General features: G+C 48.7%; 1 protein-coding gene across 3 annotated transcripts in view; it reads right to left on the bottom strand.

Moving 5' to 3' along the window:
- Positions 1-21700, bottom strand: part of ATP10A (ATPase phospholipid transporting 10A (putative)) — a 158470-nt gene that overhangs the window by 85925 nt on the left and 50845 nt on the right. For all 3 annotated transcript variants that reach the window (XM_074354282.1, XM_074354280.1, XM_074354281.1), the window contains exon 2: positions 7353-7557. In XM_074354282.1, the coding sequence (XP_074210383.1) occupies positions 7353-7557 (205 nt within the window). The remainder of the gene's footprint in view (positions 1-7352; positions 7558-21700) is intronic.

The following is a 21700-nucleotide window of genomic DNA, read 5'->3' as shown; positions in this document are numbered from 1 at the left end:
CACACACACACACACACACACAATGTTCAAGTTTACCCATATGGTAAATAGATCTTTTAGGATGAATTTTTCAGGTAAGCCTAATATTATCAATTGCATGGCATTTAGTTGTTTTCCTTAAGATTACAGTGCTTTACTCTCTGTAGGTGCTGCTTTGCTAGATCACAGGTTCAAGACAAAGAATCCATGACAAAGTCACCAGGATTAGAAAACAAAGCATCTTATTACACTACCAAATTTATATTCACCATGAAGTAAACACAGTTGATATTATAAGACACGGTTATGTCTCAGATAATTATATTACCCACCTAACTGGAATGCTTTGTATATTCACACTTGCTAGAATAAAAATTTTAGTCCAAATATAGTTACTGGATTCTCAAAGTAATTTTCTTTCCTATAGTCTTTCCTGTTAACCTATTTAATATCCTTTAACAAAAGTATGTGACTGTTAAATTTGAGAATGAAACAGTCCCACTCTTGGGTACATATCCAGAGAAAACTCCAACTTGAAAAGATATACATACCCCAGTTTTCACAGCAGCACTATTTACAACAGCCAAAACATGGAAACAACCTAAATGTCCATCAACAGATGACTGGATAAAGAAGATGTGGTATGTGTGTACACACACACACACACACACACACATATATACACACACAAATGGAATATTACTCAGCCATAAAAAGAATGAAATAATGTCATTTGCAGCAATGCGGATGGACTTGGGAGATTATCATGTTAAGTGGAGTATGTCAGACAGAGAAAGACAAATATCATATGGTGTAGCTTATATGTGGAATTTAAAAAAATATTTTTTATTTACAAACCAGAAATAGACTCATGGACATAGAAAACAAACTGTGGCTAGCAGGAGGGAAGTAGGGAGGTTGAGGGCAGCAGGGGTGAGGGGTGGTGGTGGAAGGGATAGATTAGGAGTTTGGGATTAGTAGATACACACTACTATATATAAAACAGATAAACAACAAGGACCTCTGTATAGCACAGGGAACTATATTCAATTTCTTGTAATGAGCTGTAATGGAAAAGAATCTGAAAATACACGTGTGTGTGTGTGTATGTGTGTGTGTGTGTGTGTGTGTGTATGTGTCTGAACTGCTTTGCTGTACACCTGAAACTAACATTGTAAATCAACTACAACAAAAAATAAGAATTAAAGAAAAAGAAAGAAAATGTTCCACAGTGTAACTTATATGTAAAAGACAACCATGAATCTTTCTGTCAAGGCTTGATATTAACTGATGCAATTAACACACCCAGCCAGCTGTCTTTGTTTTCCACTTAGATGACAAATGGTTTCCTTCTTCAATCCCACAGCAGAGACTGTAGCTAATTTAAAGACTACTCAAAAAGCTTAAGGAAAAAGAAACTTTGGTCCAAGAACTATCTATCTTGCAAACCACCTTTTCCCCACCTAGATTTCCTGTGGTGGAGATCATTTGGGGAGCGTGAGTAGGTAGAAACCAAAAAAATATTAATTTTGTCTCCTACATGTATGGAATTTTAAAGTCATTCTTCTAAGCATCTTGAATTCTGTCAGGGAACTGGGGCAGGGTGGGGACTGACTCCCTCATAAAGGAAACCCTCTGTCACTGCCTGAGCAGCATTTAGAAGAATGTGCAAAGTGGAGGAAAAGCCATGTCACTGTCTTAGGATCCGTGCCAGTCTGGACAGCAGGTACATCTTGTAAAATAGTGCTGCTCAGACTTTTTCCAGCCTAGGAAATTTCCATCCTAATGTCATCAGGACAGGCACCAGGCCCACAGGCACACACATGTGCACACACCCACACACGCCTGGGAGGAGCTAGCTTTGGCAGGATTGTGGTTTCAGCTCTTCCTGCAAGTCTTACAATCCCCACTCCAAACTGCGGGAAACAGATGGCCCCGTGGGTGGAGCTGGGGTTGGATCCATCCAACAGACAAACTGGAGGAACATTTTTTCCCTAGTAAATTAACCCACATAGAAGCTGCCTCCTGGGCGGCTCCGCCCTGACACTAACATGGCTTGCACGGCCTCAGGGCTGGGCTCCCTAACTGCCCTCCGGCCCCCCGGCCCATTAGAAACTCCAACACCACCCGACACGTCGGGTCCCTGTTTCTGCTTCATCCTCAGCACGTACCTCTTAAGTCCATCTCTGCTTAATTTACTTACTTACATGCCACATAACACTATGAGGGGAAGGAAGTTTGCCTGTTTTGACCGGTGCCTAGAATGGCATTTGAAGCTTAGTAAGTACTCAGTAAATACTTGTTAAAATAATCACAAAATGAGTTTCAGGGGAAAAAAATGATCTTTATATAAAATTATCAACCTAGGATAAACAGCAGAGTCCCACAGTATAGCACAGGGAACTATATTCAATACCTTGAAATAGCCTATAATGAAAAAGAATATGAAAAGGAATATATATAGATATAGATATAGATATATAGATATATTTGAATCACTATGCTGTACACCAGAAATTAACACAACATTGTAAACCGACTATACTTCAATAAAAAAATATAGAAATGAAAAAAAATTTATCAGCCTAGGGAACTCCAAATTCTGCAGAAATGACTGTGCGGATGTTACAGAGGAACCAGAAACGTCAACCTGTACAGAGGCTGAATGCATGTGGCTTCCTGGGCGCAGCTGCAGGTCTGTGTGTGGTGAGGCGACAGGATGCCCAGGGCACCAGAAAGGATCAGGCGGTGGGAACCTCCCCATCCTGCCACCTCAAAAGCTGCCAAACCCGGGGGACTCCAGATTCCCCTTCGATTCAAGGGGTGGGGGAAGGGGGCCTTGACAGAACTTCCTGACTTCCCTTTCTGCTGCTCTTCTATAAAAGGGTACAAGACCATATGACATCACTCATATGTGGAATCTAAAAAAAGACACAAGTGAACGTATTTACAAGACACAGAACGACTCACAGACTCTGTGAGTCATGAGAAAACAAACTCATGGTTACCAAAGGGGAAAGGCAGGTATAAATTAGGAGTTTGGGATTTGCAGATACAAACCACTATATATAAAACAGATAAACAAGTTTACATTGTACAGCACAAAGAACTATATCCAGTATCTTGTAGTAACCTATACTGAAAAAGAATATGAAAAGGATGTATGTACATGTACGACTGAAACATTATGCTGTGCACCAGAAACAGATACAATGTTGTAAACTGAGTATACTTCAATGTTTTAAAAACGGAAAAATAAATAAATAAAAGGGTACGATAATCATTACCTCATAATTTCTGTTTAAAACTATGACTGGCAATGGTTTGCACCCCTGTGAATGTGGGAAGCAGGACACGGCCTGGCCCCCAGGAAGCTGGAACGAATGTGACTCGTTACTGTGATGGCTTATGTTCAGTACTGGGGTTCCTCTTATTTCTTGGATAAAGCCAATCTGACTTCAGCTTTTCAGTCAAGTGTTTATTTTGAAGCCCCAATATCTAAGTTTCCTTCTAAGAGCAATATGGCTAGGGGACTGAAGATGTCTCAGGGCCTTGACCTTGAACGCAGGGTTCTGGGGAGGCCATGCATCCCCCACCACCCCCGACACTGTGCTTCCAGGCCCTCAATTCTGTACAGTCTGTCCAATACTCTTCATGAAACGCAATCCTATTTGCACCTCTGAGGCATCTTCTGACCTGGGTCACTGCCTGGAATACCTCCCGGGCACCCAAGCCCTCCCATCCGAGCCCTCAGAGTACAATTTAAGCCCTCTTTCTGAGCTCCTCCCTAGGCCTCTCAAAGGGCACTTTCCAAAGCCAGTCCCCTGCTGGGATTCTCTCGTGCCTCAGAACTGGGCGTTTGCTGGTGAGCCGGCCTGGGTCCTCCAGGTGTTGGTCCCACTGCCTTAGATTACCAGACCCCACAGCATGTGGACCACCTCCCTCCTTCTTAGCATCCTTCCACAAAGAAGCACTTCATGAACGACTTTGGAAACTCGAGAAGGTGGGCAGTCGGCCGTGGGTGCTGGAGGAAGGGGCTGGCCGCCAGGTGGGCGGTCAGTGAACTTGTCCTCCAGGACTGAACCTGCACGAGCTCTCTCCAACTCTCAGCTCAGGGGAACCAGGGCCCTGAGGCTCAGCCTCGGACCCCAGCCCAGGCTGCTGCTCCCTGCACCCGCTCCTGAATCCCCCACATGCACAAGCCTAGTCTCCGAGGGGCCACTGTCGAGAGCGCCACCACCCAGCCTTTGCCCAGTGGAGTGGCTGGAGCCACACACAGAAGGTGGCATCCCCAGTGCCCGGTTCCAGCCGCAACTGCCCAGCATCTTGAAAGTTCTGGGCCCAGCACCTCCCGGTGGCTGGCTCCCCTACCCCCGCGAGGGCTGCCTTCTGCTGGCACAGCCCCTTGGTAGCTTTTCTGCCCTCCCATGATGGACAGCCATGCCCTTGGCTGTGAGAATGAGACTCAGGCTCGGAGCCCTCTTCGCTGGCCGCTGTCTCAGCCCCAGGGCCACAGCTGTTCCCTCCATGAGTTCCTCTGTGCTCTGCAGAGTCACTTTACTTCTTCAGTGCGGTCCCCAACCAGGAGATCTGCACACCCAACTTGCCCTGAGTCACGTGTGGCTTCTGCCTCCTCACTGGACCCTGACAGATGCACTCAGTCCCCACCCGCACTGATGTCAGGGTCCTCTTATTTTTCACCTAAATTTCGCAAATCACCTCTAATTTAAGTTCTCCTGGGGTCACCACTCCCAACTGCCCATTCATCTACATGGCACCGTGTTACTGTGAATTCAACAGGAATCCATTCTTCACCCAAGACACCAGCTGGCCCTCCATCCACGAAAAACCCACCTCAACACAGAGGACTGAAATGTTCCTGGCGTGGTAATGTTGCAGTCAGAAAATAAAAGATTTTCCATCTTTATTTTCACATATTTCAGAACAGTAATGCATGAACAAGAATTCAGGGACCAGAAAAATGCCTTGGGATGTTAGCGAAAGACAGGGGGAAAAACAGAAAGTGAAAAAATTATACCAATAGTAGGGACTATTGAAGAATTTGGGTGCTGATAAAGAAGCTTTTTTTTTTTTAAATCAAAATTGTTGTGGTTCTTAATTTTGGCCATTTTGACTAAGTTACGGCTCAGATCCATTTACTTCCTCCGGCCCCTGAATGCAGGACATGTCTGTCTGCAGCCACCCTGGAATTTCAAACATCCATCTTACAAACAGCATGTTTCTATAAAGCACCACCGAGCTGTAAAGTGTTCCAGCTCTTGTTTGGGGAAAAAAGTGGGTGGAGGAGGCTTTTAGATATGACTGGGTTCAGCAGTTGAGAAAATTAGAAAGTAGGGAAAAAGGAAGTTGTTCCTGAGAGCTGACCAAGGAGATGTACCCACATGGCCTTGCCCCACCCGCCACCCAAACAGGTCCACTCTGCTCTCCGGTCCGCAGCTTGCCCAGATCCTCCAGCACGTCTGATGTTTCGCCCATCAGACCTTCGAATGCATCCGTTTATGTAAGAGGCACCGTCCGCACACACTGGCCGCTCCTCCAAGCTGGAGCCCAAGCCTGCGTGGTCACCGCTTGCCTCCTTCCAAAAGCACCCCTACTGATCTCAGGTCTGTCCCCACGCTGGGCTGTGCCCTGGAGAAGGCTGAGGAACTCAGGAACTCTGGGGGTCTGGGGGAGAAAGCCTGGGGGTAGAGGGACCTCAGGGAACATGCACACGGGTCCTGGGGGGCGAGGGGCAGCACAAGGCAGGTTTAGATGACCAAACCCTGGAGCACAACCAGTGCAGAAGCTGGAACTTGCCGGATACACTAGCGCTGGGCCTCGAGGGTCCCTAATAAGCACTGTCACCAACTCTCCTGATCTGGGAGGAGAGCACCTCATTTTCTAAAAATAAGATTTTTAGTATTTAGGTATGTTTTGCTTGATTCCAAGAAAGACTGGAGGCAGCTCACAAAAACAGACTTGACACAAGAGGAGAATTAGGGGGCAGAGGGCATGGCTCGAGTGGTAGAGCGCATGCTTAGTATGGACGAGGTCATGGGTTCAATCCCCAGTACCTCCTCTAAAAAAATAAATAAATGTAATTAACTCCTCCCCCCAAAACAAAAAAGAATTAAAAAATAATATAATAATAAAGAGGAGAATTAAATGAGGAGATCATGATGGTAGATGGAAGGGAGGGCAGAACAAGCCAGATGCCAGTGAAAGTTCGGGCCACTCTAGAGAAGGTGGGTGAGCCTCAGGCTCAGAAAGTCCCGCCAGCCGAGGCCAGGCGGGAGCCCCAGGGTTGGGGAATGCCGCCAGGCCCTCTGCAAGTGTGCAGAGGTACCTTGGCTGTCACGGTGACCAAGAGTCAACTGCATGGACACTCATAGCAGGAGGCAACAATCCTACCTAAGGAACACCCTATCCTCAAATGCCAGTACTGCCCTGGGGACACCCCCAGGCTATAAAACCAGCCAGCTGCCCCAGGAGCCCCCCAGTCCTGATTCTAAGGCCTGGTTCTCCTCAGGAGCTCACGTGGAGGGCGTGATGGCAGAGCAGGAATCTCCAATGTGGGCCACTGACTGACACACACTGTGGGATGGAGGAAGAGGCTGCCCAGTGCTTCCCTCCTGAAACTCAGGAGCTCACTTCCCTGGGCCCCCCTTAAAGCTTCCTCCAGTTTGTGGTGATGGCCAGACCCCCCAGCATGACTGAGACAGGAGAACCGAGGTATGGGCTGGCCCTTCCAGATACGCTGTGATCCCTGAGGGTTCATGCTCCCCTCTGTGCCCCAGAGTTTGCTCCTCGGCATCCTCTGCACAGACTTGGAGGGTGACAGAGGTTGGAAACCCCTGGCAGGGTCTGGACTTTCCAGCCACAAGGCTATTGGTGAGGACAGGTGTTCGGACACTGCTTCCCTCCTGACTCCTCACAGTCTGTGCATTTCTGAGCAGTGGCTGGTGCTCCTCTAAACTCAGTCTGTGATGCTGAACTCAGAAACATCCTGGAGGAGAAAGACTCCTGAGCCACACCTGGGGGTCAGGTCCTTACTTCTGTGTTGCCATTTAGCCAACTAGAGAGACAGCTGGGTACATGCGAACAGTCAGCTGGCCCTAAGTGTTCCTGGGAACCTTAAAGGGACTCTAAGTCGAAGGCATGTACAGTGGAAACCAGAGTCATAAAAGCCAGTCCCGGTTCCTACACAGCTGTAGAGGCCGGTTATGGGCTTGGGCAGGCTGGGGTCCTCTCAGACCCTCAGACCCACACTCACCCACTGGGAAAATCCACCTGGCATGATGGAAGGCACGCAGGCGCTCTAACGCCTGGAGGACCGGCCCGGGAAGCCCACGCAGACGCGCCAGGTCACTTACGAGCTCAGAGAAGCCTCGGACCACCTGGCGCCGTTTCAGGTTGGTCTCTCCATCCAGGTTGGCAGTCTCGATGTGGCACAGCCCGTCGGGGTCACTGGAGGAGAGCAGCAGAATGTCCGCGGGGATGATCTCATTGCAGCGAAGACGCACGAAGTCTCCCACGCGGACCTCCTTCCAGTGTCGGTGCACGTACTGCTTTTCCTCCCTGGTAAGGAGACGGCTGTTAACAAGGCTGGGAGGGGCGAGCGAGGCCAGATCTGGGTGACAGGCGTGCAGAGCTCCTTGAGCAATCTGTGCCACTTTCTAGTAAGTTGAAAATTTCCATAATAAAAAGTGTTTTAAAAAGATTCCTGGGGGGTGGGGATAGCTCAGTGGTAGAGCGCATGCTTAGCATGCATGAGGTCCTGGGTTCAACAAACAAACAAACAAACAAACAAAAAAAACAAATGGACGTTGTTTTTTTCAAAAAAGCTTCCTAAAGGCCACATACAGTGTAACTCCAATTATATGAAATATCTAGAACAGACAAATCACAAGGATAGAAGGTGGGTTAGTGGTTGCCTGGGCCTAGGGGGAGGGGCGATGGAGAGAAACTTCTTACTGTGTACAAGTTTCCATTTGGGGTGATTAAAATGTTCTGGAACTAAGTCCTGAAACCGCTCTAAAGAAATAAAGTCTATTGAAGAAAAAAATGTTCTGGAACTAGGTAGTGACGATGGTTGCACAGCACTGAACACACTCAGTACCACTGACTTGTCCACTTTAAAATGGTTAAGATTTCCACGCCTCAGTATATACCCTGAAGAATTAAAAGCAGAGACTTGAAGACATATTTGCACACCCATGTTCACCATAGTTCAAAGGTGGAAATGACCCCAATGCCCAATGACAGATGAATGGATAAGCAACAGTGTCTTATGGCCACACAGTGGAATATTACTCAGCCATGAAAAGGAAGGAAATTCTGACACATGTGACAACATGAACGAACTCTGAGGACATTATGCCAAGTGCATTAAGCCACTTACAATGGGCCAAATATTGTATGATTTCACTTTTGCAAGGTCCATATAATACACAAATCCATGGGGACAGAGAGTAGGACCTCTGTCCATCTCACTGTCCCCATCTACAGAGTGGAGACCAGAGCAGATGCATCCTCTCCATGTCACCCAAGATAAAGTAGACATTCACTCAGAAGAGTGCCCACCAGTCAGCTTCCAACACTCAGCAGTCACTATTTATTAACAGGATAAAAACATCATGTGTAAATTTACTCTTTAGATTGTTTTTTCACTCTGGAAAAATGGGCTAATTGATCCTACAAAGGTTTTTTTTAAGAGTTCGTAGGAGGCAGTTTTGTCCACTTTTATAAGTAAGCAGAGGAACAAGACTTCATCGCAACATGACATGCTATATACGGAAACCGCATCAAACAATCCTCTGGGCTACACTGAGGAAGATAAAAAGCCTTAAAGCACCTTCCACTTCTGCCATCACCTTCCCGCTGCATCCCGTCTCATAAAACGACCCCCTCACCTGTGCTCCCAGAGCGCGATTCAGCAGCGAGTCTGGGTCTCAAGGTGGGACCGAACCTCAAGCTTTAAGCGAGAAGGCCTAAGAGTGTCAGACCTCTATCTATTCCACGCTGTGGATTTAGGGGAACCCGTGGCAAACTTCCCGGGGCTCCCAGCCATCAGCTGCCCCAGATGCTGAAGACAGAAGTAGCCCCTTCCATTGTCAGCCTCTATTTTCTCATGCTCCTCTAATTCAAGATCCACCGTCGTGTGGTGGCTACAGAGCCAACAAAGATAAATTAGACACAGTTCTGTCCTCCAAAATGCATGCCAGGAAAGACCAAAGCACTAGTGAGTGCCCCAGGGGGGCTGCAGACTCCAGCCTCCAAGGTGAGCACAAAGGTACTTTTGCAACTCCCTGCAAGGCCAGGGTGCTTTTCAAGGGAAACGTTCTCCAGTTGTGACAAGTCCCACCGGCCCCCGCCCCAGGGCAGCTGCTCGCTCCCTGTCCCGGTCTGACCCTTTTCCAGGGGACAGATGGAGAACCTTGACAACTGACAGACGGAATACCACTTAACCATGGTCCTATCTCCTTTTCTAAAGGTCAGACCTTGACTTTACATCATTGTGACTGTTAGCTCCATAACCACAGAGGAATTCAAAAGGGTTCATCCTTTCCAGACATTTCCAAAAGCTACATCGCTGTGCAGTCGCAGAGGTGGCACGCGCATGCTGGGAATGAGCTGAAGAGGCTGCGGTGTGACCCGAGCTGTCAGGAGACCGGTGTTCCCACGCTGGCCCTGTGGGACAGGCAGAGGCTGTCCACGGGGCCGGGGGAGGTGGGGGAGAGAGACTGTCTGGGTTCAGTTTATCTTAACGACATTCCATTTACAGAACTCATCACAAATAAGGTCAGTTTCCATCTGCCTTGAAATCTTAGGACATGAGTTTGCCCACCAGAGCAGAGAACGTTTTTCAAACAGTCACTCTGGTGGACAAACTTGAGCCTGGAAACACGGAGCGAAGGATGAGAAGACCTCAGGGTGGAGGACCCACCCCAGTCACAGAAAGCAAAGGAAGCAGATGCAGAGCAGCTCAGGATGCCTTCAAGGAAAAGGCCCTATAGCTCCCAGGAACTCTCAAAGTGGCAGGACCCTTAAAACCCAGAATCAGGAATTCATTGAGAAAGAACAGCATCCCAGAACCCCTTCCTCGCCTCAACAGACAGACCAAAGATTTCTCATCAAAGCCCCAGACTGTTCCAGCTGGAGCGCCCAGCACTGAGTCTAGACCCTGGATCTCCTGGCCACGTCCCTGCCCGCATTACTCTTACCCACTTTTATTGTATGTATGTTGTATACATTCTTTAATAATATATATTGTATAGTTTATGTATATCATATTCCATGTGTGCATATGTACGTGTATACTAGATACATTACATTTAACATATTACACATCAGTAGCCTTCCTTTCCATGCGGGAAGGTATGTTTATTTTTCCCCAGCAACTGTGTTTGGACATACGGTCTTCAAAGGCGTGATTAAGAAGAAATGAGATCACAGGGTGGGGTCCTGATCCAATGGGACTGGAGTCCTTCTAAGAAGAGGAAGACACACCAGGGATGTGTGTGCACAGAGAAACCACCGCGTGAGGACACGGTGGGAAGACGGCCATCAGAGGAGCCAAGGAGAAAGGCTTCAGGAGACACCAGTCCCGTCGGCGCCGTGATCTTGGACTTGCAGCCTCCAGACTGAGAGATAATAAACTTCTGTGATGCCAGCCGCCCAGTCTGGGGTGCTCTGTTCTGACGGCCAGAGCAGACTAGCAGCTAATAACTTCAATTCCCCTGACTCCTGCTGGAAGGGGTGGTCCCCAGGCCGCAGGGACGGAAAACGGGGGGCAGTGGAGGTGACAGACGAGCACTGCACAGGGAGACTCTTCCAGGGCCTGGGCCCGCCCCCACATCTGTGCACGGGAGAAGCACCGCAGAGAAGACAGACATAAACCCCACTGACACAGGACTGGACTTTAACAGTGGCCCCCTAAGAACGCTCCTTTACAGACTTTTAGAAGCAGCAGGTGAACGGCTTAGGACTGCCTCCTATTGCCCCAGGCCACAGTGGAGGCAGTTCAGGGTGGACAGGACAGATGACCCTCCCTCCCCACAGGACAAGTCTCCGGAGTGCGTGTCACCCCACAGCCTCCCTGCAAACTCTCCAGTCAGGCAGGTGCAGCCCCCCTCTAGGGGCCACTGGGTCCGAGGCACAAGGTGTAAAATCGCCCCATCAGTACCAGGTATTTGTTACAGCAGGTTTAGGAAGTGGCGCTGTTTCGTTTGCCCACGTGATCTTCCTCCTCAGGACAGGTGTCACCTGCTGTGGGGGCAGGATCCTGAGAAACAGCCCCCAGATCCCCAGCCCTGGTGTGCATGCCCCTGCCAGCCCCTCGAGTGAGGCAGGGGCTGAGCATACACAGGAGTGACTCCTGCAGGTGGCATGGACGATGAGTTGGTCAGCAGGTAGGGGCCTGACGGAGCCACAGGAGCCCAGTAAACGGGGCCTAAGCCAGAGACAGCAAGTCAGACACGGACAAGCAGAGAGCAGTGGAGGGGCCACGTGACCAGGGCCCGGGGCTGACAGTGGTCCTGGCCATCAGCCAGCAAGAGCCCGGGGTCTCACAGGCCCCCCCACCCCTGGAGCCAAACTCCAGCAAGAACCCGAATGAGTCCAGAAGAGAACTGAGCCTTGGCCAACACCGGGACCGCAGCCGGGGCCACCCCGGGCAGAGAGCCCCGGCCAGCCCGCGCTGGCACCCCCTGGTCCTGGCTCCCGGCAAGGGTGACAGCGCACATCTGGGTTGCTTCCAGCTGCTGAGTTTGGCGGAACAAGTCCCACAGCAATCGCAAATGGACACACGCTGCTCCCACCTTCTGCACAGAAGTGGGAGCCAGGCGCGGCCCCCCGCCCGGCGGCTCCATCACAGGCACATCCGACAGAAGACACCTCTTGAGGAAAGAAGGCGGAGCAAGGCTGGTTAAAATCCAGGCCCGAGTCTCTCTCGACACAGAGCGGAAGCTCATCAGGGGGCACGAACACCCCACTCACAGTGGGAAACCTGAAAGCGTGCAGTTCTGAAATACGGACCGCATCATAAACGACAGGCGTGGGGCACGCGCCCTTCACGGGAATGACATCCGCCCTGCCGATCAACCCAGCGCCCTGCTCAGGGGACCAAGGGGCCGGACCCCGAGGGTCCGTCCAAGAGTTCAAAGGTCATTGGTGGGAAACTGATTTTTCTGAGATGGGGGTGGGGGTGGAGGGAAAGGGTGGGGGAGGGGTGCCCAAGCTGAAAGGGGTCCTGATTCAAAACGGGGGTGAATTAGGAGGCCACAGGCAAAAGAGAGTCTTCCAAGGAAGCAAGGCCACTGAGGTTTCTGTGCTAACCACCTCACCTCTCGGCCGGCTGTCTGCTCAGCTGTTAAGCGGGTTTAAACAGATCATTTCGAAGATCTGCTCTTAGGCCAATGAGAGGTTTCTATGATTAGCTTTCCTCTTCTGGGAAAACCCGTTGACATTTATAATTAGTCCTGCTGAGCTCTGCAGTTCTTATCCGAGCTTTTTTGGTCCAAAACAGCACAAGGCAGGGGTGAAGACAGAAGGAAGTTTTAGTGGGACTAGTGACAAAGTTTATTTCAAGAGAAGTGCTAAACAAAGCTTTAAGATCCTTTTAACTCGTCGTTTTCGGTCACTTGTTAAGGCTGACAAACTACTGTACCAGCTATGTTTTTAAGGTTACTAGGTAAACAATTCCAATAAGAGGTAATGGCTGACTGAGGCAATTTACAGGAATTACTTTACGCAGCTGAAAGCTTGTTTTGTTTTGTTTTGGTGGGGAGGGTACAGCTCAGTGGTAGAGCACATGCTTAGCATACATGAGGTCCTGAGTTCAATCCCCCCGTACCTCCGTTAAAAAAGAAAAAAAGGCAAGCATGTTTTTTGCCTGAAGACCACTGTTACTCTTATGTAGCTCTTCATGAATGCAGGAGTCAAGGACTACTGCTCAGAAATGTTATTAATGATTTATTATTTGAAATGCATCCAAGTCTCCACTAGCCTCACTCCTGACCCCTCTCCAGCGCGGGACGTGTCTCTGCAATGGCCGAAGGTTTTCAACAACGTACTTACAAATCCCTCCAACGTGGCGAAGGTGCGATCTATTCCGTAAAACCAAACAAACTTAAAGTGTTTTATGCTTTTTTTTTAAAGGCACTTGCAGGAGTTGAGCGAACTGTACTTTCATCTTCAATGGGTTGTTTCCAAATAGATCTGCATTTAGGTTATTGGATTACAATGCTCCCTAATAGCAAACGAACATCTTTTTTGCTTTTTAAGGTGACAACAGGTTCCAAATTTGACAAACCAGTTAACATCCCTGATGACCCACTGCCACGCCTTGTACAATGACAGTCACAATAATTGGACCATCACTGTCCTTATCTCCAACCTGGTCCGTGGCGTCACGAGAGAGAGTATCCCCTTGTAAGAGTCCTCCCTGCTCAAGGCAGGAGGAGGGGGAGGAAGGCGCACGCCCGTTACTGATTCCACCCACAGCAAGTGACTCCTGCCTTGTGATGTCACATGGCCGTTCGGGTTCAGCAGCAAAGTGTCCGGTTGCTCACACTTCTAAACATGTTCATAAAACGCCCCTGCCACACACAAGAAGCCACCTTCCCAGGGCATCTTGCCATTGGAGACACTCACTTCTTCCATTTCTTGGTAATTTAGGAAATGAATGAGAAGTCTGAAATGCTTATATCTTGAATACACATTAGATTTTCTTACCCTTACGTTATCTTAATGTGGCCGTATTTTACCATATACTTTCCCATGTTCCAAGAATGCTGGCTTTAGCTCAATTGCACATTATTTTCACAACCACACCTGGAACCCCTCACGACAGACACACCCCCTCCTCAGGTGCTGACGTGGGGGTGGAGGGGGTGGAAGGAGGAGCATCTCACTCACCTCCCTTGATTTCTCTTGCCCTTAAACTTGTCTCTCCCCCAACAAGACCAACCAACAAAGGAGTGTGTCTTGGGTTCAAATGAGCAGGAAAGAGTGAAAAAGAGAAAGAAGAGATGGAGAGCATTTAAGGTTTGAGCAAATCTACCTGAAAACAAGGCATGAAAGATGAAAGTACAATTCCTTCACTTGTTTTCCACGTACGATTTGGCGCTAGGCGATCAGGGAGCACCTCCTGGAAGAGGCACCGAATTTAGCTCCAGAAGGAAGAAAAATAAATCTCAGCCTCACCCATCCCCACCCTCACCCCAAAGTGGAAATTAGGGAGAGGCTAGAAGGGCAGAGCCCAAACCAGAGCTGAGGGGTGGGCCGAGCAAACGAGATCGTGGACTCGGAGACAGAGGCAGGAAGGAAAGAAGAGGCGTTGTGGGCGTCTGATTGGACAACTAATGGACGGGGCACTGAGAAGGACGAGATGAGAACAGGCACACATGCGCCCAGGTCTCCAGCCCTGGTGGCTGGAATGTGGGAGCCACTGACCTCACCCCGGAGTGAATCTGCCGTGGGATGAACGGAGTCGAGTAGAGAGCAAGGCTGAGTGTAGGGTGCTGGTGGGGCATGTGGGGTGGCTTGTGGGAAATGCCCCAGCTATGAAGACCAAGGTACATGAAGACAGGCACTGGGAGCTCACACGTGGAGGAGACAGGACGCAGCCCGTGGGCGCTGTCACTGCGATGACCAGGGAGCGAGCTGGCTGGCTAGAAGAAACAGCGCTGACAGTGAGCACCGATGGGCCCACGAGGGAGGGAGATGTCAAGGTGGGGAGGCGGGCGGGGCAGAGGGTACGGGGTGAGAGCCCAGACCTGGGAACCCAGGGTCCACGGGACAAAGATGCGACCCCCTCCCACTAGCACAGGTGGCCTGGGCAGGAGTCCAGGGGCCGTATCTACACCCCCATGCCTCTCCCTTTCAGTGCCGAGTGAACACATCTGGAAAAACAGCCATGGAACGTGTGCACTCAAGTCACTGGGTTTGCGTTTCCTTTTGGCGGAGCTGCAACCTTTGGTGGTGCACGCTGAACGTGGCACAGATGTTAAGATCGCAGTCCCCTTTCCAAACACTCCTGGGAATTCTTCCTCCCCCTCCGGACCGGTTCACCACGAGGGGTCCGGGAAGCCCTGGGGAGGCCTGGCTTTGAAAGCACACCTGATGAGGCGGCCCCAGCAGGGCAACTTGGCAAAATTCTCTGCCCAAAGCTCATTTTCTCCCTCGCCAATTATACAGCCCAGGGACCAGCGCGGCCTGAAAATAACATACTGCTATGCTTGAAAAAGGTGGAAAGGCAGACACTTCCAGACCCAGGCGGTGTTTGACCCCAACACCGAATAACACATTTCAGTCCATCCGCCAGAACACCTGCTTATTTGCAACCAACCAGCATGGCCATGTCCAAGGTTAGAAGTCATCAAATTGTGGTCTTGGCTACAAACTGGGAAGTGTGCCCTAAATGGGCTCCCCATGCTCACGGCAGCCACCTGGGCTGGAGCCCTCTGGGGCTGAAGGACAGCTGGCGGGCGGTGACTGCGGCCGGACAGAGGTTTACTCTCCTGGCTTCGGGATGAGGTGGTAGCACTGACAAGCGCCCTCCTTGGGCAGGGCACACCTGACACTGTTGGAGGCAAGGTTATGGGCTATGCACCGACGGGCCATCTTCAAGTACAGTATGTCTCCCTGTGGGCATCACTTCTGTGCAAAGCTGCCCAGCTTTCTTGAAAAACCCCTCCCTGGAAAATATTTACAAACAGTACTAAGCTGCTGGTTCTGGAAGGATCCGAGTTAATGGTGACGCCCGGCACCTGGCCAGCACTCTCGTGTTGAGTCAGAAGCCTCTGTCTCACCAAAGTAAGACACCCGCAGTTAAGCGGCACCTCGGAAGGGAAGGCCGGACTCTGGAGGACGGAACTACGAGCCTCCAGTCCTGCTCCGCAGAGAAGGCCCGCACAACCTCGGTCTCTCCGCCAGACCTCGCACCCAGCTGAGGCCCCACCCCAGCCTCGGCTCTGGTCCCAAGGGACCGTCCACCCTCCCAGTGGGCACCAGACCGCCCACAAGGACCCCTCAATTGAGTGGGGTCACCGTCTCTATCGGGACTTCCTTTTCCATTTTTCTGTGTGTGATTTTCTCCCCACTCTTACTTTGGAAGCCAGTGTCGGATTTTGACTAATAAAATGAGAAACACTACAAAGGAACAGCAAGTTACATCCTACTTTTGATTCCTGGTTGGTCGTTAGGGCAAGAGCTGCTATTTTGTTTTCTTAACTTAGAAAGACGGTGTAACTGTTCACAGCAGTTAAATGAACAGGGCACTGGATGGGTGGTGCCGAATGTGCCGTATGTATGTGTACTTACAGCAAATAAGATTACATGGTTAGCACATCCTACACTACCTCGCTGGCACGGAACACATTATCCCTGTGGAGAGAAAGCGCTTTCCAAACATCTAACTGCTTCTGGTCCACCTGTCAGTTTATCACACTTCCTGCTGGTAAAATATCCCCTGGATGAGAAAGGCTTGTTCCAACGAAAGTTGTGCTTCATTTACGACAGAAACAGAGTTGGCCAGAAGTATCGGGACGCGCCCTGTCTCACAGGCCAGACAGCTGAACACGGTTTCTTCTCCTCCCAGCGGGTCAAGGTCGAGGTCGGGTTAAACATAAAGCATCTAGAAGGGTCCACAAAATACATTTTTAAGAAAAAGAAAAGACCAGAGAATTAACCAAACATGCAAACTGACTCGATGGAGGCTTCCCAAGCTCACGAGTGAAGCACTCTGGCCCATGAAGGGGCGAGCAGCACAAGACTTTTTTAAGCCAAGGAAGGAACGAGGAAGCAGGATGCAGTGAGGTTCACGGCCAGAGATCCAAGAATCTCATGGAATCATCAGTGCGCCAAGGCCTGATGCCTTGGGGATAAGAAAAACCTCTGTGGATTCGTTATTCAGATCGTGGACAAATGAAGGAGTGTGTCTGGAGTGAAGAGAGACACAGAGATACGGAGATGGGGACAAATTTCACAGCACTTTAAGAAGACCCATCGAGACTCTGAAATGACTCCAAATTTACTGTGCACTCATTACACAACAGGCAGAGAAATGCAAAGCCCAGAATGAGAAAGACAGTAGCTTGAAAGCAGTTTCCCAGCCTCAGCACTGCTGATGTTCTGAGCCCGATCATTCTTTCCGCAGAGGGCCGTCTGCACGGCGGGATCTGGGCGGCACCCGGCCTCCACCCAAGAGGTGCGGCAGCTCCTCTGCAAAATCGCCCCAGATCGAGAACCACTGCTTTCCAGCACCCGGGATGAACATTCTGGAAGGTGAATTATTAAGTAAACGCTTCCAGGACCAATTTATTTTAAAAATCCTATGGGTGAGAACTCAGCACTGAAACAGAAATGGCAAAACCTGCAGCAGGAACTCGACCTAAGTATGTTGCGTAATGTCCAGAACGTGGCTTCTTTCCACCCTAAACTGAAACAGCTGCTCCTTTGGTGAGACAGGATAATGGACTCAGAATCCAATGCTACAAAGTCAGAGGATGCTGACAGAACTTGCTCCTGATCGCAAGGGCCTCTGGCTCCTTTAGAAAGAAGACTGGAGGCTGACTTTCCCAGACCACACCAGACTATGCTGGGACCATGCAATTATCCACTACAATGCCACACTGCATACCCAGAAGACGTGAATTTTTCCCTGGAAATGTACTAGCTGGTGACAGCAAGATGATACCTAAAAAAACAAGACCACTTAGAAACCTCTTAGTGAGTTTTAACATAATAAAAAACAATTTTTTTTGGACAAGTTATTTGTACTGCAGTCTTTTCTGAGTTTCATGGGACAGTCTCAAAATATCTCAGTAGACATGAATACGGGGGTCAGAGTCAACATCCCAGTAACAACACTGCCCATTTGTAAAGCGTGCAAAACACTCCGGGGGGCACTTTTTGGAGTTTTCAAGGTAATTTCTTCTATATTAATTCACTGGTTGGTAGGACATTCTCACAAAACAGGGCAGAACAAGCCACATTCTTTCAGGTGGTGCCCTAAAGCTGGGAGAGGTCTGGTGTTTTTAATAATTTTTCCCAAGAGGCTGCAACAATCCATATTTCTCCATTGGTATCTGAGTGCCCGCCCCCTCGTTTCTGCAAACAATAGCTGCTTCTTTCTTTCTTTTTGAAACCTCCCTGCCAGTCTGCTAGGCAGACCGGACACCCATTTAACCTGTTCTGGGAATTAACTGCCTACCTTCCCCTCTTTTTCCTGTTGTATTATTTGGTTTCTTCCTGACAACTTAATTTGTGAGAGCTTTTAGATTAAAAATATTAACCCCCTTTTCTTTTACCTTGAAAATAGTTTTGTCTAAAGAATTTTTTTTTAATGTTTGCTTGTGGTGTATTTTGCCATATAATAATTTTAAATTTTTTTAAATTTTTAATCAATTTAAAAATTTTACATCGTTAACTGTGTGAATTTTCCAGGCTTGGCTAAGAAAGTCCCCTGTGCCCTTGAACTGCCCCTGTTGCTTCTCTGTTTTTTGGAGGGGAGTGCCGAGTTCTTTTCTGTTTCACTATTTAAGTGTTCAAACGAACTGATACTCATTTTTATATGGTACAACCTAGGGGCACAGCGCTGTCTCCTCCAGATGCCAATTGTACAAAGATTATTAAGTAATCCTTTTCCCACCGAACTTAATTACCCACTCTACAATTCTCACATACAGTATCTTGTACTTGGGGTTTCTCTATTACGTTCGGGCAATCAAGTTGTCTTTCTCCTTGTCCACACCGGGACACTGGGCTCCACTGCATGGTGGGCTGAATCAGCTCCACTGCTGGTGCCCCCCCTCTCCCCAGTAGAGGCAGTCTGGGTGATGCTGGGTGGTGTCTGCTGCTGCCTCTGCAGGGCACCTGTGAGTCACATACAACTTCAAGCTGCAGCCCTGGTTCCACTAACTGGTACGAAAAGCCCCTCCTGGGTCATCTTTTTAAAAATGTCTTGGCTAAGGCTCACCAAGAAGAAACAGGAGAGGACACAAACAAAATAAGAAATGAAAAAAGAAATGAGCTATCAAACCATGGAAAGACACAGAAGGATATGAAATGCGTATTACTAAGTGAAAAAAACCAATCTGAAAATGCTACAAACTATATGATCCCAAACACAACATTCGGGAACAGGCAAAACTGTGGAGACAGTAAAGAGATCCGTGGTTGTCAGGGGTTAAGGGGTCGGGAGGGCTGAATAGCAGCACAGAGTTTTTTTTATGTCAGTGAAATTACTCTGTATGATGCTATAATGATGGATGCACATCCTTTATGCATTTGTACACAGAACGTACACCAAGAGTGAACCCTAATGTCAACTACGGACATTGGGTGACAGAAACAAATCAATGTAGGTTCTTAGATTGAAACAAATGCACCAGTCTAATGCAAGATGTTGATGGTGGCGGTAACGTATGTACGTGGGCGAAGGGTATATGGGAAATCCACCTTCTGCTCAATTTTGCTATGAGCCTAAAACTGCCCTAAAAAATTAAGTCTGTTTAAAAAAATATATCTTGGCTATACTGGAGCAACAGAAACTCTAAAGCCATTTTATTTGATTCCAAGAGAACCCTGCAGGCAGAGCTGCCTGACACATGGGCCATCTTCCTGGAGAACCAGCACGGAGACAGCACATACTCCCCCGCCCAGGGATGCAGGAAGCCTCCTGCTTGCTTATGTAACAGAAAAGAACAAACCAGACTCCACGTTAGATCTGTTTCTTTGGCTTTAACTCTGTACCCTGTTTGTGAGCTCAGTCTTTCTAGCTCTGCACCTTTGGTAAAGGAATGTTGCCTTTAGCCTGAAATATGCAGGAGAGCCTATTCTCAAGGCTCTGACCTTTAAGGATATTAACACTTTTGTACTTATATAAAGATAACAAGTTGCAGAATGGAAAATAATGTTTGTTTTGTTGGAAGTTTACAGGGGCACCATGATCTGACCCAAGTGGACAGATGCAAGAACAAAGAATTGCTACAGCAAGAAGTCTGCAACCAACCACCCCCACCCCCTTTTTAATATAAAAGGAGCCTGCATTCTGACTGAAGCAGGATGGTTCTCCAAGACATTATTACTCTGCCATCCTCTTGTTCTGCTGGCTTTCCAAATAAAGTCATTATTCCTTGCCCCAACACCTTGTCTCCCAATTTACTGGCCTGTTGTGTGGCGAGCAGAACAAGTTTGGACTCAGTAACACTTACATCCTTCAAAAACCAACTGCTGTTTTCTCATGAGGGTTTTTAACCCTTCTTGTTAAATTCATTCCCGGGTACTTTACAGCTTTTGCTCCTGTTTTCAGCACTGTTTCCCACTCCCCACCCCTAGGTGCTCACTGCGCCTGGAGTTACTGTAACGTCCACTCTACATAAAACCTTTCTAAAAACAACCATCGCTGTAACATTTCTCCGTATTTATTGCCAATGTCCCCCAGTGGTCTGTGAAAGACCTTCAACAGGCCCTGTCCTTCAGAAAATCTGGACCCTGGAATGGAAGGGATGTTAAAATATGGATCCAACTATGCTGTGGTTCTCTTGATGTAGTTCGCATGGTGATGTTAAGACACCTCTGGAAGTCACAGCTTGGGAATCTAATCCCAGTTTTCTCCAGCAAAGAAGTGGCGGGGGGAGTGGGTAGAGCTCAGTGGCAGAGCATATGCTTAGCAGGCATGAGGTCCTAGGTTCAATCCTCCGCTAAAAAGAAAAACAAAAACTAATAATCCAATAAAGCAGTAACAGCAGCAGTAACCTTGGGAAACTGATGTCACCCAATAATTTTTCTGAGAACGATCGACAATGTTGGGATTCAGAACTGACCAAACCCCGTCCTTGGGTAAAAACACGGTACGTCTGGCTATGGTGACCGCCACCATGTGCCTCGGGCACTGGACCCTAGGGGCCACGGCTGAGTCTCTGTCACCTGCTCGCCTTGGCAGGGCCCTGCGAGGTGGTGCCACTCCCACTTGAAGGACGAAGAGGCTGAGGGTCAGAGGGGGTTAAGTCAGTGCCCAAAGACGCACGGCTAGAAGTTCGGAGTGCTGCTCCAAAACCACGTGAAACTGAGTAAATCGTGCTTTCCAATTTTAGATTATTGAGGGGGGAGATACTGAAAAATGCCAATTGCTAAAATACAGATGTTGTCACCTGTCTTCATTTAGGGAAAATAAATATCTTTTTCTAGTTAGGGAAATCAAGCAGGTTACAACCAATTACAAAGTATCTTTTGTCCTTCTGCAAACAGGCTGAGGTAGGAAGCACATCCCCTGCCCCTTCCAAGGAACTGAATGGGGGCGAGGGGTCCGCCCACCTCAACACCAAATTGCTGCCACACAGCTGAGCCCACCCGGCGAGGTCTGGGTACCACAGACTGTCACGCAGGCCTCGCTGTGGGAAGGCCTGCTGACTGGTCACTTCTGGCCCAATTCTGAACACGTAACAGTGATGACGGTGGGCTGTCAACTCAGCCTCCTGAGATGAGAGAGAAAGACTTTCCTCAGTCCGCCTTAGTGATTTGGGACTGAAATAGGGACAAAAATTCTTTGAATATTTTTGGGTTTCTGCTTATGTCTCTCACAATCTAAATACCACTGAATTGTTTTTTGAAGTATAGTCAGTTACCATGTGTCAATTTCTAGTGTAGAGCATAATGTTTCAGTGATACACATTCATACATATATGTTTTCATATTTTTTCATTATAGCTTACTACAA

Source organism: Camelus bactrianus, chromosome 27 (genome assembly GCF_048773025.1).
Source record: "Camelus bactrianus isolate YW-2024 breed Bactrian camel chromosome 27, ASM4877302v1, whole genome shotgun sequence".
In the NCBI taxonomy this organism is placed as follows: Eukaryota; Metazoa; Chordata; class Mammalia; order Artiodactyla; family Camelidae; genus Camelus; species Camelus bactrianus.
The sequence above is the reverse complement of the archived record's forward strand: the minus strand, read 5'-3'. Positions and strand labels throughout refer to the sequence as shown.